The sequence below is a fragment of the Hibiscus syriacus genome, unplaced genomic scaffold, assembly GCF_006381635.1.
Source record: "Hibiscus syriacus cultivar Baekdansim isolate YM2019G1 unplaced genomic scaffold, ASM638163v2 tig00111841_pilon, whole genome shotgun sequence".
Lineage (NCBI taxonomy): Eukaryota > Viridiplantae > Streptophyta > Magnoliopsida > Malvales > Malvaceae > Hibiscus > Hibiscus syriacus.
Genome location: NW_024063196.1, coordinates 3,640,926 through 3,653,840, shown reverse-complemented (window position 1 = coordinate 3,653,840; position 12,915 = coordinate 3,640,926). Strand labels below are relative to the sequence as shown.

Genomic DNA, 12,915 nt, shown 5'->3' with positions numbered 1-12,915 from the left:
CGTTCGTTTATCGATCTAAATAAATGAGTATGAACAAAATTTTTATGTTTATTTAATGAACGAACAAACGAACGAATATGAATAGAAGTATGTTCAGTTCGTTATATTCACACACAAAAAAACCTTTTATCAACTCGTTTGCCTAATTTTCCTTCTTTTATCTTTTTATATTTTAAATATTGGTGAAAGTATAGACTAAATTGAATACATGATAAATTTTGAAATTCAAACTATAAATCTTAAGAAGCTTAAGGACTAGTGATATAATTTTATCATTTTTTTGACTTCAAATAAAAGGATATGAAGAGAGAGTATTAGTTGTCGAGGGAATTCATGCAGTTTCCTCTTGGCATTGGTTCAATCACACCCTTTTCACTTCATCTGGGTATTGGTGAAGTTATGAATCACCCCAAAACTTTTGTTAAATTCTCTGGAATTGAACTTCAAAATCAAGGTATAAACATATATATTGACCAACATGTTCTTAAATGTTTTTTGAAGTAAAGATGTTGGTCAACGTTAAATAAATATATTCATGAGTATTAAATAAATATGTTCGTGAATATTAAATAAATCAAACACGAATATATTAAAAAATAAATAACTAAAACGGACACATTAAAAATTTAAAAGAACATAAACACTTTTAAAATAAAAAAAATGAACGTAAACATAAACTTGTTTACTTGTCCGTTCAAGTTAAATCATTTAGACCCAAAACCCAATTAAAAAGCTGACCTCTTGGTACTAAATTAAAAACACATAGAAATGCTAAATTGACCTTCCGTTAATCGTTTTAGCACTGTTTTTTGTTTATTATAATGTTATATATTTATACAATATTGTGCATGATATCAAGGTGGAAGGCGCCAAACTGCTTTGAACTGGAATGAGCGTTTGAGAATAATAGATTCCATCACAAGAGCAGTCGCATTCATCCACGGACAATCCCCACCAACAGAAAAGAGCATGAAAATGAACGTTCATGGAAACATAAAATCCTCCAACATCATGATAAACAATGACCTCACAGCTCGGTTATCGGATTACGAGTTCGTCCAGTTGGCCGACTGCATCGAGGATTCCGAGAGCAAAGAACGATCAAGAACAACAAATAATATTTACTCCGAGGATTTGAGTCAAAAGAGTGATGTCTTCAATTTGGTCTGGTTTTGTTAGACATGCTAGGGGGAGTGGAGGACCTAAGTTACAGAAACTGCATAGTTAAAATGAAGGAAAGCATAAAAGAAGGTGATAGTACTTTTTTCGAGTTCCATGCGAAAGGGAAAGAACGGAAGCAAGCTTTCAAGGTTTTGGAGATTGCTTTGGCTTCCACCAACACCTTGCCGGAGACGAGACCATCAATAGAACAAATCTTGTTGAAACTTAGTAAACTTTTCAATACTTCCAAGTGATTTAGTTGTTGGTTTATTGTGGGTTTATTAGTTTTTTTATTGCATTCACACACCTGATTTATCGTTGGTTTATCTCATTGCAAATATCTACAATTTTGTTAAGTTAGTTGGAACCAAACAATATCTGGTTTTGTTTTTCACATTGTAATAATAGTTTAGCTTAGCTTAGCTTAGCTTAGCAGGAAAGACTGTTGTATTAATAGTTTTATTTCTTTAACTATAATATTTGGCGTCGAGGGTGCATTTGGATTTACCTGCTTAGAATTATTTTTCTTGTAAGAATCGCGCTGGACCAATAAGCCAATGACTCATGCAACTACTTGATTCTTTTGATATATTATTTTTGACATAATTTATTATATAATTTTGATAGTTTATTATGCAATTGGAATATAAAGTATTTAATAGATGAGTATATTTTATTCACTATTTGTTAATTTAACAAAATAAATATCAAGTACATTAGATGACCTAAATGGCAAACTTCGTTAAAAACCTCTCTAATTCTACTTGAAGAAAAAGAGTATTCACGGCTAAGTAACAAACGACACAACACGATCATCGCTAGTAAACAGTTACACAACACCCACACCACAGAGCAGCGAACCATCAGACATCAACACACAACACTGCAGACGACTGAGACTACCACCTTCTTCAGCAACGAAACATTAAGACACAAGAAAAAGTGCCCATCGTAAAGCCTTAAACATCCGATCAACCCAACATTAACAACTACTAGAGCACAAACAAAAACAGACTCAACTACTAACGAAAGTCTCAATAACCAACCACCTACATAATAGCCAAGCCACTGATAAAGCACGCAAAGCAAGATCTAAATTAGACACTAGTAAAAAGGATTTCAAATGCCAAACAAACCAACTACCCAGACCAAGCGCCAACCCTCCTCCAGCAACGTCAAACACCTCAACAGTAAAAAGGATTTCAAATGCAGAAGAATATCCCCAACAAAGGCCAGCCTAAGACCAGAACAGAAAACTATCATGAAAACGAGAAATAAAATGATCTCCTGAGGCTAGCTTAATACACCTCAACATAACTACCACATAACCACTCGTCAGTCTTTAGATGTTCCTCATTCAACACAACACCTTCAAGTCCGTGCAAGGGTGAGGGGCAAGAGATTCAATACACCAGCCACATCTTGTATACAATGACTTGTGCAAGCAACCCAAAGGGCTCTCCCATTAGCCTTCAAAGTTAACAAGACAACCCTCTTTCAAAGCATTTAACCAGATTAATGCTTTCAATTTTGTGTGAAAACGACACAGCTCTTTTAGGTTAAGCGTTTAACGTTGACGACCACCTCAATCCTCGCTAGTCAAAAGCCCCAAAGTGAATTGCCTATTCCTTCCAATTGCCCAGCGACCACTTAATATAAAGAACCGAATTCATTGTTTCTTTTTCAACCATAAAGCAATTTTTCCCCAAGTCGTTACTAATTCTCCAAAATGGCCATCGACAGCAACAATTCTATATTGAAACTCATAATCTTTCTTGTTTCTTCCTCAGACGTCGTTTGCTTTTTCAATTCATGGATATCATATTCACTCGATTTTCCTGAACCCTTTTCTTCACAACAGATAACTTGGACTCCGAACACAAACCTCTTACTATCAAAGATACAATTCTCAAATTCTCAGACCTCTTTGAAACTACAGCCCTGCTCGCACCCCCTTAATTAATTAGCTTCAGGTAACATCAACTCTTTTAAAACCTTCTGCTCACAACCTTCGATATGCAACCCAAGCTTGTTTCCTAATTTTAGTTTTTTTTTTTTTGCCTTCTTAGAGAGAATCTCCCACCTAGTAACAAGATCCGAATCTGACAATGAACGTCCTGATAATTCTGATATTTCTAGATCCTGGTTATTGAACCTCTTCTTTGGCAATCCTCTTATCTCTTTTCTTTTTCTCAATAGTAAAAAATTCCTTGTCCTGAAGATCCAGCAAGGACCCGTATTTCTTGGATTTCTTAGTTTTCAAATTGTAATTGAAATTTTCCAACTCAGGGGAAAAGCCCATGTTTTCTTCTCCTTCGCTCTGAGCTGAGACATAATCGACCCCTTTTGAGCTCTAGACTTCTTATTGTAGTGAACCCTTCATCAACTTCACTGGCCGAAGTACCCTTATTTTCTCTTTATTTAGATGAGCCTGAATCCTCCACAACTTTAAAGCCCATATTACCCACATCTTCTAGGGCCCTCACAAGTGTAACGTCCGGGCCAATGGTAAGATTTTCAACAGCATTATAATTTCTAGATTTTTCTGATGGATTAACTCCACGCACAGTGCCAATCCATTTATTATTTTCAACAACCAGCGTCTCTTTCTCTACTCTTGGATTTATATACCCCTCCTCTTTCTCCCCCAAATCGATGTAATTTTTACATGCCTTCAAAGAGTCCTTTTTGAGCCGGGAGCCTGGCATAGTCCTTAGGGTGCGTTCGGTTCACGAAATGTAAGATTATCGGTGAGAATAGGATTACTGGGAATATTGTATTTTGTGTTTGGTTGGCTTAGTAGGAATGTAAGATTATCGTGTTTGGTTAAAAGAATAAAAGATTATTGGAATGTATATTTGACCAAATTGTTCTTATTATATATTTGTATAATATTACAAATTGTAAAATATTTATATATTTTCTTTAAAAAAATTAATTTCATAATATTTATATAATTTTTTTACAAAATTAAAAATATAAAATAGTTTAATGAAAGGGTAAATTTTTTTTAACCCCTGAACTTCATATAAAATTTTAATTATAAACTTTTTTGTAAATCTAAAATAATTTAAAGATAAATTTATAATTTAACATTCGTAGAATTTTTATTATTCAATGACAGAAGAATGATATTTTTGAAAAAAAAATAAAAATTTAAGGGCATTTTAGTCCAAAACGCCGGTAATGTTACCATACCTAAGGGAAGAGAGGTAATGACATTCCTGGTAATATACCCCAAAAAATCTACTATTGGTAATAAAACATTACCGAGAATGAGATTCCCGGCCAACTAAACATGAGAATGTGGGATTCCCATCTCATGAGAATCCCACAATCCTTGAACCAAACACCCCCTTATTATCTTTCCACGACCTCAGCCACATGATTTTGGTTATTATTACCATCTTTCCCAACAAACACAACTTTTAATGCTTTATCTTCGATTGAACAGTTGCTATAATCTCCTACCGACAAAACATTTTCCGATGATGCTTCCAACTGACTTTCTGATTCCAAACCAATATTAAGCTCCTGTGATTGAAAGCGATTCGTAGTTGCATATATGGTGCATTAAGCTCTTTCAGATATAAAGCGTCTTATATTTATTTCCTTATTTTCTCTTGGGTGATAGTTCTTTCACTAAGAACACTTCCATTCTTTCTCCTAAAAGTTTTTCTTTCCCTCTCCTCTGGGTCTTTCATGACTGGTACATATATATCTGACTGCATCTCCAATACCATTCTCCTCTAATGCTAATGATTTTTGGACTAAAGAATCATGCACATCAACATAATCCAATTCTATTTCGACCTTCCTAAAGCTTGTATTACGTAGGAATATTGATGTCATTAATTGAATAAATAATGTTAAGAGATTTATCCTCATATGAATCTTTAGATAAATTGTTTGATTAATAAGTTAAATACTACATTATAAAAAGTAAATTTTTTTTAATAGTATGAAATGATTATAAAGTAATATTTATTTAGAAATTTTCTTAATTATTAACTACCCTTAACTTTTTTTTTTACTCAGTAATAAATTTTTTTTATTAAAATTGAACATAAATTAAGAGCCTCATTAATCTTAACTAGGTAAAGTACAAAACCCCGACAAACACTAGTGTAGGAGTACCGCAATTACAACACGAAAGCCCCACGAGGTCACACCCAAACACAACAAAAGAGTCCCAACTCAGTTCAACACTAAACATAGACTAGACAGACCCTGTACAAAAACTTGTCACCTAAATTTACAATACAAGGAGGCACTCTTGTTAATCAATTAGAGCCAAACCCACCATGCATAACCAGTACCATTAACAGAAAACACCGAACCAAAACTTCCAAATCATGCCTTCCAAAACACATAAGTTGCATCGCTCAATTCCAAAAAAGAAAGGACCCGACTCCTCTAAATACTTAAGAGATCCAAGATGCACCTTCCACAATATTTATGCAGATCCTAATCATCACACCTTCACAATAAAATAAACAAACACTACAGACATTCTTTCAACTCCAGGTTACTCCTATTCTTCACCTTTTCGACTAACACAACAATCCAGGATCAGTTTAAGGGCAAGGAAGCACTAAGACATCCACTATATCCAACAACAATTGTCCAAAAATCAATTAACTGAATAACGAAGATAGCAGAGTCACCATCACGCTTTAAATAAGACTTCACGAGACATACCTTCCCCTGTGAGGTAACCAGCCAACTTAGTATTCTACCAACCAACATTATTGAAATGAAAGCCCCTAGCAGCAGTGCTTAACTTATCAATTTCAGCCAAATCTAACCACCTATTCCAAAGTCTTGCTGACAAATTCAAAATCCACCTCAACGCTAGGCTTGATGCCAATCCAATCGTCAAGAGAAATGACCCCATCCAACCTGCTTCAATAAACATTTCTAATGCTAATTTAACTGCTGTTAACAGAGCAAAATGGGTATTGCAGACAACCTCTGCCTCGAAAAAAATGACCCTCAAAATACCGTCTTCATTGTACAGAACACCCCCGTACCCTGCCTTCTCTAGACATGGTTTGCCAGCAGCCACGAACTTTGATGAGTGTTTTATTTGGTTAATATTTTGTTATTAATTAAACTGTGTTATCTTCTTTTATAGTGCTAATTTGAGCTTTTTTGATTCGAATTTGTGCAGGACTATAACAATTAAAAGGCAAATTAAACAGATTTTCCTATTTATTTGGGAAAAGTTGGCGTCAACTCAAATTCAAAGGTCGATCCAAGCACAAACTCTAATTAAATATTCCAAGTAGCAAGATCAAAGGAGGAAAGCAAGGCGAACCATAATTCTTTAGGAATTTAAAAGTTGTAATTGAATTCAATCATTTGAGATTTTATTATTTTATTAGGAATTTAGTTTGCATAGAATTTTTATTTAGGATTTTTAGTTTGTTATAATTAAGAGTTTGAATATTTTAAGAGTTAGTATTTTATTTTCGTTAGGTTAACTCAAGACTATAAATACCCCTATGGGTGAAGCTTGAGAAAGGTACAAGTTTAGAATTCAGTATAGAACTGGTTCTGGCTTTTTCTTTGTTTTAGTTTATTTCAATAAAATTATTTTTCTTCTCATTCTACTCTCTTTCTACACACCGGGTATGATTTCTAGCATGGCTAAACTTTTCGTTAGCTGATAAATTAGCGACAACTTAATCTAGTCTCGTGAGAATCGAAAAGGTACATAACATCTTCAGATTTCTTTCTTGATTTTTCTGCAAACAAGGAGAGGCAATAAGCCTTTTTCAACATCTCAATATATTTCAATCCAAGGAGTGTATAGAGCACATTGGTTTGTTTGACGTTGTGATCTACAATTGGGGAGGAGAATCGACTTGTAGCAAATTCAATTCCCTAAGAACAATCTTATCGGGTTCGATTCTCATCGAGACACTATAATCCCAAATAAGAGCTTTTCTAATTCAAAACCAACATTGGTATTAATATCTATAGTCGATATTAATCCAAACAAGAGCTAATTTCAAGGATTGGCTTTGGAAATCAGTTCACAAGAGAGAAGAGCAAGTTACAAGGGTTGGGCCTTGTAAATTGTAACAGGAAAGTATCTGAATTAAAATCTATTTTAGTGATCGAGACGGATTGAGACGAAGTGAAGCTAGAGGTTATTTCTCATCTTTATTATTCCTTTACAATTTACTTTTCTCAATTTTTCTTATTGTTTGCATCTTAGTTTTACTTTAATTTTATTTTACTTGTTTACTTTAAAATCCCCCTTTGTTTTTTATTTACTTCTTTTACAGGTTTCTTAGTTCAAGATCAAATCGAATTAGAATTGGAAATTTTTGAATCCATGTGGATCGACACCCTTCTTCTCTATATTACTTTCTTAGCATAATTATCCGAGAAAAAAGGATTATTTATTTGACAATTACGATGCTTGTCAAATTGGCACTATTGCAGGGGATCACAAAAAAATTAATGATTAAAATTTGATTTGATTTATGACCAGGAAAAATCTAGACGAACTAACTGATTGAGTACCTGAGATCGAAGCACTAGCTCGAAGAATACGTTCACATATGATACAATAAAGGCAACAATCACATCAATCTGAATCCAATCCAGAACCTAATCCGGAGACACCCTTTAACGCCGAAACCTTCTCTGACGTTGAATAAGACTTTGAGAAACCAATTCCAATGGATCAACAAATAATCCGGGAATTAGATGCGGCGCCTGCCGAACAACAACCGTTATGCATCGCATTCTCTCATGGAGAAACACCGTTTGAACTGAAAACGGGTATAATTCATTTTCTACCTACTTACCATAGACTGCCTAATGAAAGTCCTCACAATCATCTTACCAAGTTTCATCTAGTTTGTTCTAGCATGATACCACAGGGAGTATCTGATTGTCAAATTAAACTTTGTATTTTTTCCTTTTGCTTTAGTCGACTCAGCCAAATATTAGTTATTTTATTTACCTCTTAATTTTGTTAATATATGGGGTAATATGACTCGTCTTTTTCTTGACAGGTTTGAGCTAATAACTAAAGTCTAATCCACCATCAGAGATGAGGTTAGGATTTCAACGACTAAAAGAAATAGTGCTAAATAGTTAGGTTATATGTTTCTGCTTAGGCTGAGAGGATTTGCCGTGGCATTCTCATCTGTCAGATCCTATGACTAGAGATAGCGTAGGGACACTCGTATTAAACTCTATCGAGAAAGTAAGACATAGAAGCTTAGACCATCTTAACAGATAAGACTTAAGTCTTCTAAGTGACCCCATCATTCATTCCCATAACAACTTGTTGTGTGAGGATTATCAAGTCATCTTACTTAATTCCCAAGTTATCAATCTATTTTGCCTTAGTATTTTCATTTGATTGCACTTTAAACAACTACTTTTGCCACAACATTCTTAGTTGCTACCCACTCACTCTACTATTTCAACTCCACCTACAAACATTTCATTTTGCTTCTGCATAAATATTTGTGCATACCATCAGCTATACTTAGATAAATTAGTTTGTTGCTTTGACTTAATTCGTAATTTCCTCCAATCCATGTATACTCACTCGTCATTTGTATTACTTGTTCAATTATGTATAATTGCACAATTTGTTTGCGTAATTTATAGCACACACAAATTACGAACAAGTTTTTGGCGTTTTTGCTGAGGATTGGCAACTGAAAGTTTAATAGTTTTGGTATAGCATTTTTATTTTGTTTCTTCATTTCTTTTGCATAGTTTACTTGATATTTTTCTTTACCTTTTTCAAGCATAATTGGTTCATAACCCAAGGACATCCAAAGGAATCATTAATACCAATTGAACCAGAGATTGAACGACTTTTTAGATAAAGAAGACATGCTAAACGTACTCATTGAAATATGTATAGACAACATAACCAAAGTGTTGGCCAAGTGAAGGATCAGACATATCAAAATGCCGAGCCAATTCCAAATTTTGGGAATACTGCAAGGCCTTGTGCTATTCGTAAATACTTAAACCCTGTTTTGGACAATCTAAATCCTGGTATTGTGGCACCCAAGATTCAAGTAGCCCACTTCAAGCTCAAACTAGTTATGTTCAATATGTTGAATTATATACGACAGTTTGGGTGTATGCCTCATAAGGATGACAGGCAACACATTTCATAACTTCTTGGAGGTGTGTGATTATTTCAGGGAACAAAGAGTGTATGAAGATGTATTGAAGCTTAAGTTGTTTCCATATTCTTTGCGTGACCAAGAGAATGCTTGGTTGAGTGGAGTTCTATCTAGCTTGATGGAGTCTTGGTCTGATTTATGAAAAAGGTTGAACATGAACTCTCAACTTAGAAATGACATAGCATCTTTCTGTCAAGTTGATAACGGTCTATGTATGAGTGTCGGGACTGATAAAAGGGATTGCTTTGCAAGTGTACAAATCATGGTTTTCAAGATTGGACTTAACTCGTGATGTTTTATAATGAAGTCAATGCACCCACGAGGATGACACTAGATGCCTCAAAAAATGGGACTTTTGCTAGATAAATCACTTGAAGAGGCTTCTGAAATTTTGGATAGGATTACAAGCAATGGTTATCGATTCCCCTCTTCAAAGCTTGGAACTGGAAGGAAGGCACCTGGGACATATGAGTTTGATACTAAGGACTCAGTGTCCGCCTAACTTTCAACTATGAAAAATATATTAAAGAACTTACAACATTCCAACAAGGTGAAAGAAGTGAAGACATATAATTCATCATTTTTATTATGCCATGGAAATCACCATGAGAATGAGTGCCCAACCAACCAAGAGTTTATCAACTATGTGGGAAATTTCAACCGAAGCAACAACAACCCATATTCTAGCACCTACAATCCATGATGGCGTCAACACCCAAATTTTATATGTAAAAATCAAAGAACCCCCAATACTATATATTTAGCTTAGTAGTAGAATATCAATAAACCTCAAACCTATCAAACAGATATTCCATGACATAATTCTAACAAAGGGGCACCATCTTCATCACATACAAGTTCTTTGGAGGCAACTACGTAAGATTTTATAGCAGCTACTAAGACCATGTCACAAGAAAATGCCACTACTATTAAAAATCAAGATGTTCTATTTTAAATTCAAGGAGCATTACTGCAAAGCCATAGCTCGTCTCTAAGAGCTTTGGAGGGTTAGTTTGGTCAAATTACCACGGCATTACAAGAACGCCAACCAGGATGTCTGCTTAGTGACACTGAGGTCACTAAAGCTCATGGAAAAAAAATGTAGTGCACTCACTCTAAGAAGTGACACTTAAATCAATTTACAATATAAGTTTAGGGGAAAGAAGTCGTATGATTCTATGCCCATGACCATGCAAGCTAACTCTGAGAGACAACATGATGAAACTATTATAGAGAAAGAAAAAAAATAAGGGTTCATCCAGTGAACCTACAAAGGGAGTAAACAAAAATGCCACGAAAAAAGTAGTTCTCACCCCATTAGTAAAAGAAGTTAGATATCCACTACCCTTCCCGCAAAGATTGAAGAAACACAATGATGATATCCAATTCAAAAAGTTTGTTGACATTCTTGACTAGCTCTATATTAACGTCCCTTTCCTTGAAGCCATAAAACAAATACCCACTTATGCTTAATTTCTCAAGGAAATTATCACCAAGAAGAGGAAAGTTGAGAAGTATGAAACAGTTGGCACAACAAAAGAATTTTGCTTAGTATTGAGTAAGCTGACACCAAAGCAAAAAGATTTGGGCAACTTTATTATTCCATGTTGGGAAGACAACTATGTTGGGAAGACACTTTGTGACATTGTCTCAAGTGTGAACTTAAAGCCCCAGTCAATATTTTTTAAGCTTGGGATGGGAAATGCAAGACCTACCTCTGTTATTTTGCAACTAGTCGACCGTTCCCTTGTTCGTCCTGAAGAGAGAGTCGAAGATTTCATTGTGCAGGTGGAAAAATTTGTGTTCCAAGTGGACTTCCTTATACTTGATTGCGAGGTTGATACTAATGCACCCATAATTTTGGGGAGGCCTTTCCTAGCCACCAGTCGCATCCTCATTGATTGTGAAAAAGGTAAACTCACCATAAGAGTGGCTGACCAATGTGTGATTATAAATGTCTTTCGTACTCTCAAATTTGTTGATGACTCAAAAGAATGACAGAAGTGGGTTCATTGATTGAAGGGGAAGCCGATCAATTTTTCCATAACAAGTTCATATAGTTGCCAGATTATGAGAGGCTCATTGAAGAACAAAGCATCGAGAAGCCCGATGAATTTCCATTAAAAGTGGATCGGTCTAGCTTACTCACAGTAAGACCAGGTATGCACTTTGAACCTTTTGGCTTTGATAAATTTGTTCCTCCTAAGCCCCCATTCCAGCATGCACCTATCGTAGAGCTAAAGACTTTGCCAAAGCATCTTAAATATGCTTACTTAGGTGGTGATGAAATTTTACCTGTGATTATCTCCTCTAACCTTACTTTTGACCAGGAACATAGTTTGCTAAGTGTTTTGTAGCAGCATAAGAAAGCTTTAGGCTGGACTATGGCTGACTTGAAGGGGATAGGTCCCACCATTTTCATGCACAAGATTCAACTAAAAGAATACAATAACATTTTCGTTGAGCCACAAAGAAGGCTCAACCTTGTTATGAAGAAGGTTATGATGAAATAGATCATTAAGTGGATTGATGTTGGGGTAATATAACCTATATCCAATAGTTCATGGGTAAGCCCAGTGCAATACTTCCCCAAGAAATGAGGCACATATGTGGTGAGTAATGAGGACAATTAGCTCCTAGCTACTCATAGTGTCATATGACAGAGGATATACATAGATTATCGAAACCTAAACAAAGCTACCAAGAATGGCCGTTTTCCTCTACCTTGCATTGTTCAAATACTATATCAATTGGTAGGTAACACATACTATTGCTTTCTGGATGGATATTATGGGTAAAGCCAAATTTCCAAAGAACTAGAGGACTAAGAGAAGACTACCTTGACATGCCCCTATGGTATTTCTGCCTTTAGGAGGATGCATTTTAGACTCTACAATGTCCCTACAACTTTTGAACGTTGCATGCAAGCTATCTTCTCCGACATGGTTGAGTAATTTCTAGAAATATTTATGGTTGACTTCTTCGTTTCTGGAGATTACTATGAGAAATGCCTTGGCAATCTAGCACGAGTGCTCAAGAGATGTGAGGAGGCTGACCTTGTACTTAATTGGGAGAAATGTCACTTCATTGTGACTGAAGGCATTGTGCTGGGCCATAAGATCTCGCACAAGGGCATTGAGGTGGATAAAGCCAAAATTGACGTAATTGAGAAATTGCCTCCATCGACCTATGTAAAGGGCACTAGGAGTTTTCTTGGACATGTTGGTTTTTATAGGAGATTCATGAAGGATTTCTCCAAGATCTCCAAACCCTTGTATACCTTGCTTCAACAAAACCAACCCTTTATGTTTGATAAATTTTTCCATGACACATTCACAGAGTTGAAACAAAGACTTATCTCAGTACCAATTGTTGTTTCCCTTGATTGGACTTCACCATTTGATTTGATGTGTGATGCTAGCGATTGTGCTGTGGGAGCTGTGCTTGGGCAATGCCTATGTAAAATTTCCATACTATTTATTATGTTAGTCATACCTTAAATGAAACACAATTGAATTACACAACCACTGAAAAAGAACTACATATCGTGGTATTTGCATTTGAAAAGTTTAGGCTATAC

The 12,915-nt window shown here is 35.3% G+C and overlaps 1 protein-coding gene across 1 annotated transcript; it reads left to right on the top strand.

Moving 5' to 3' along the window:
- The first annotated feature begins 9,681 nt into the window (after positions 1-9,681).
- Positions 9,682-11,692, top strand: LOC120172092. The gene is made up of 3 exons (XM_039179654.1): positions 9,682-9,825; positions 10,818-11,247; positions 11,403-11,692. The coding sequence occupies exons 1-3, from the start codon at positions 9,682-9,684 to the stop codon at positions 11,690-11,692; spliced, it is 864 nt and encodes a 287-aa protein (XP_039035585.1).
- The last annotated feature ends 1,223 nt before the right edge of the window (positions 11,693-12,915 follow it).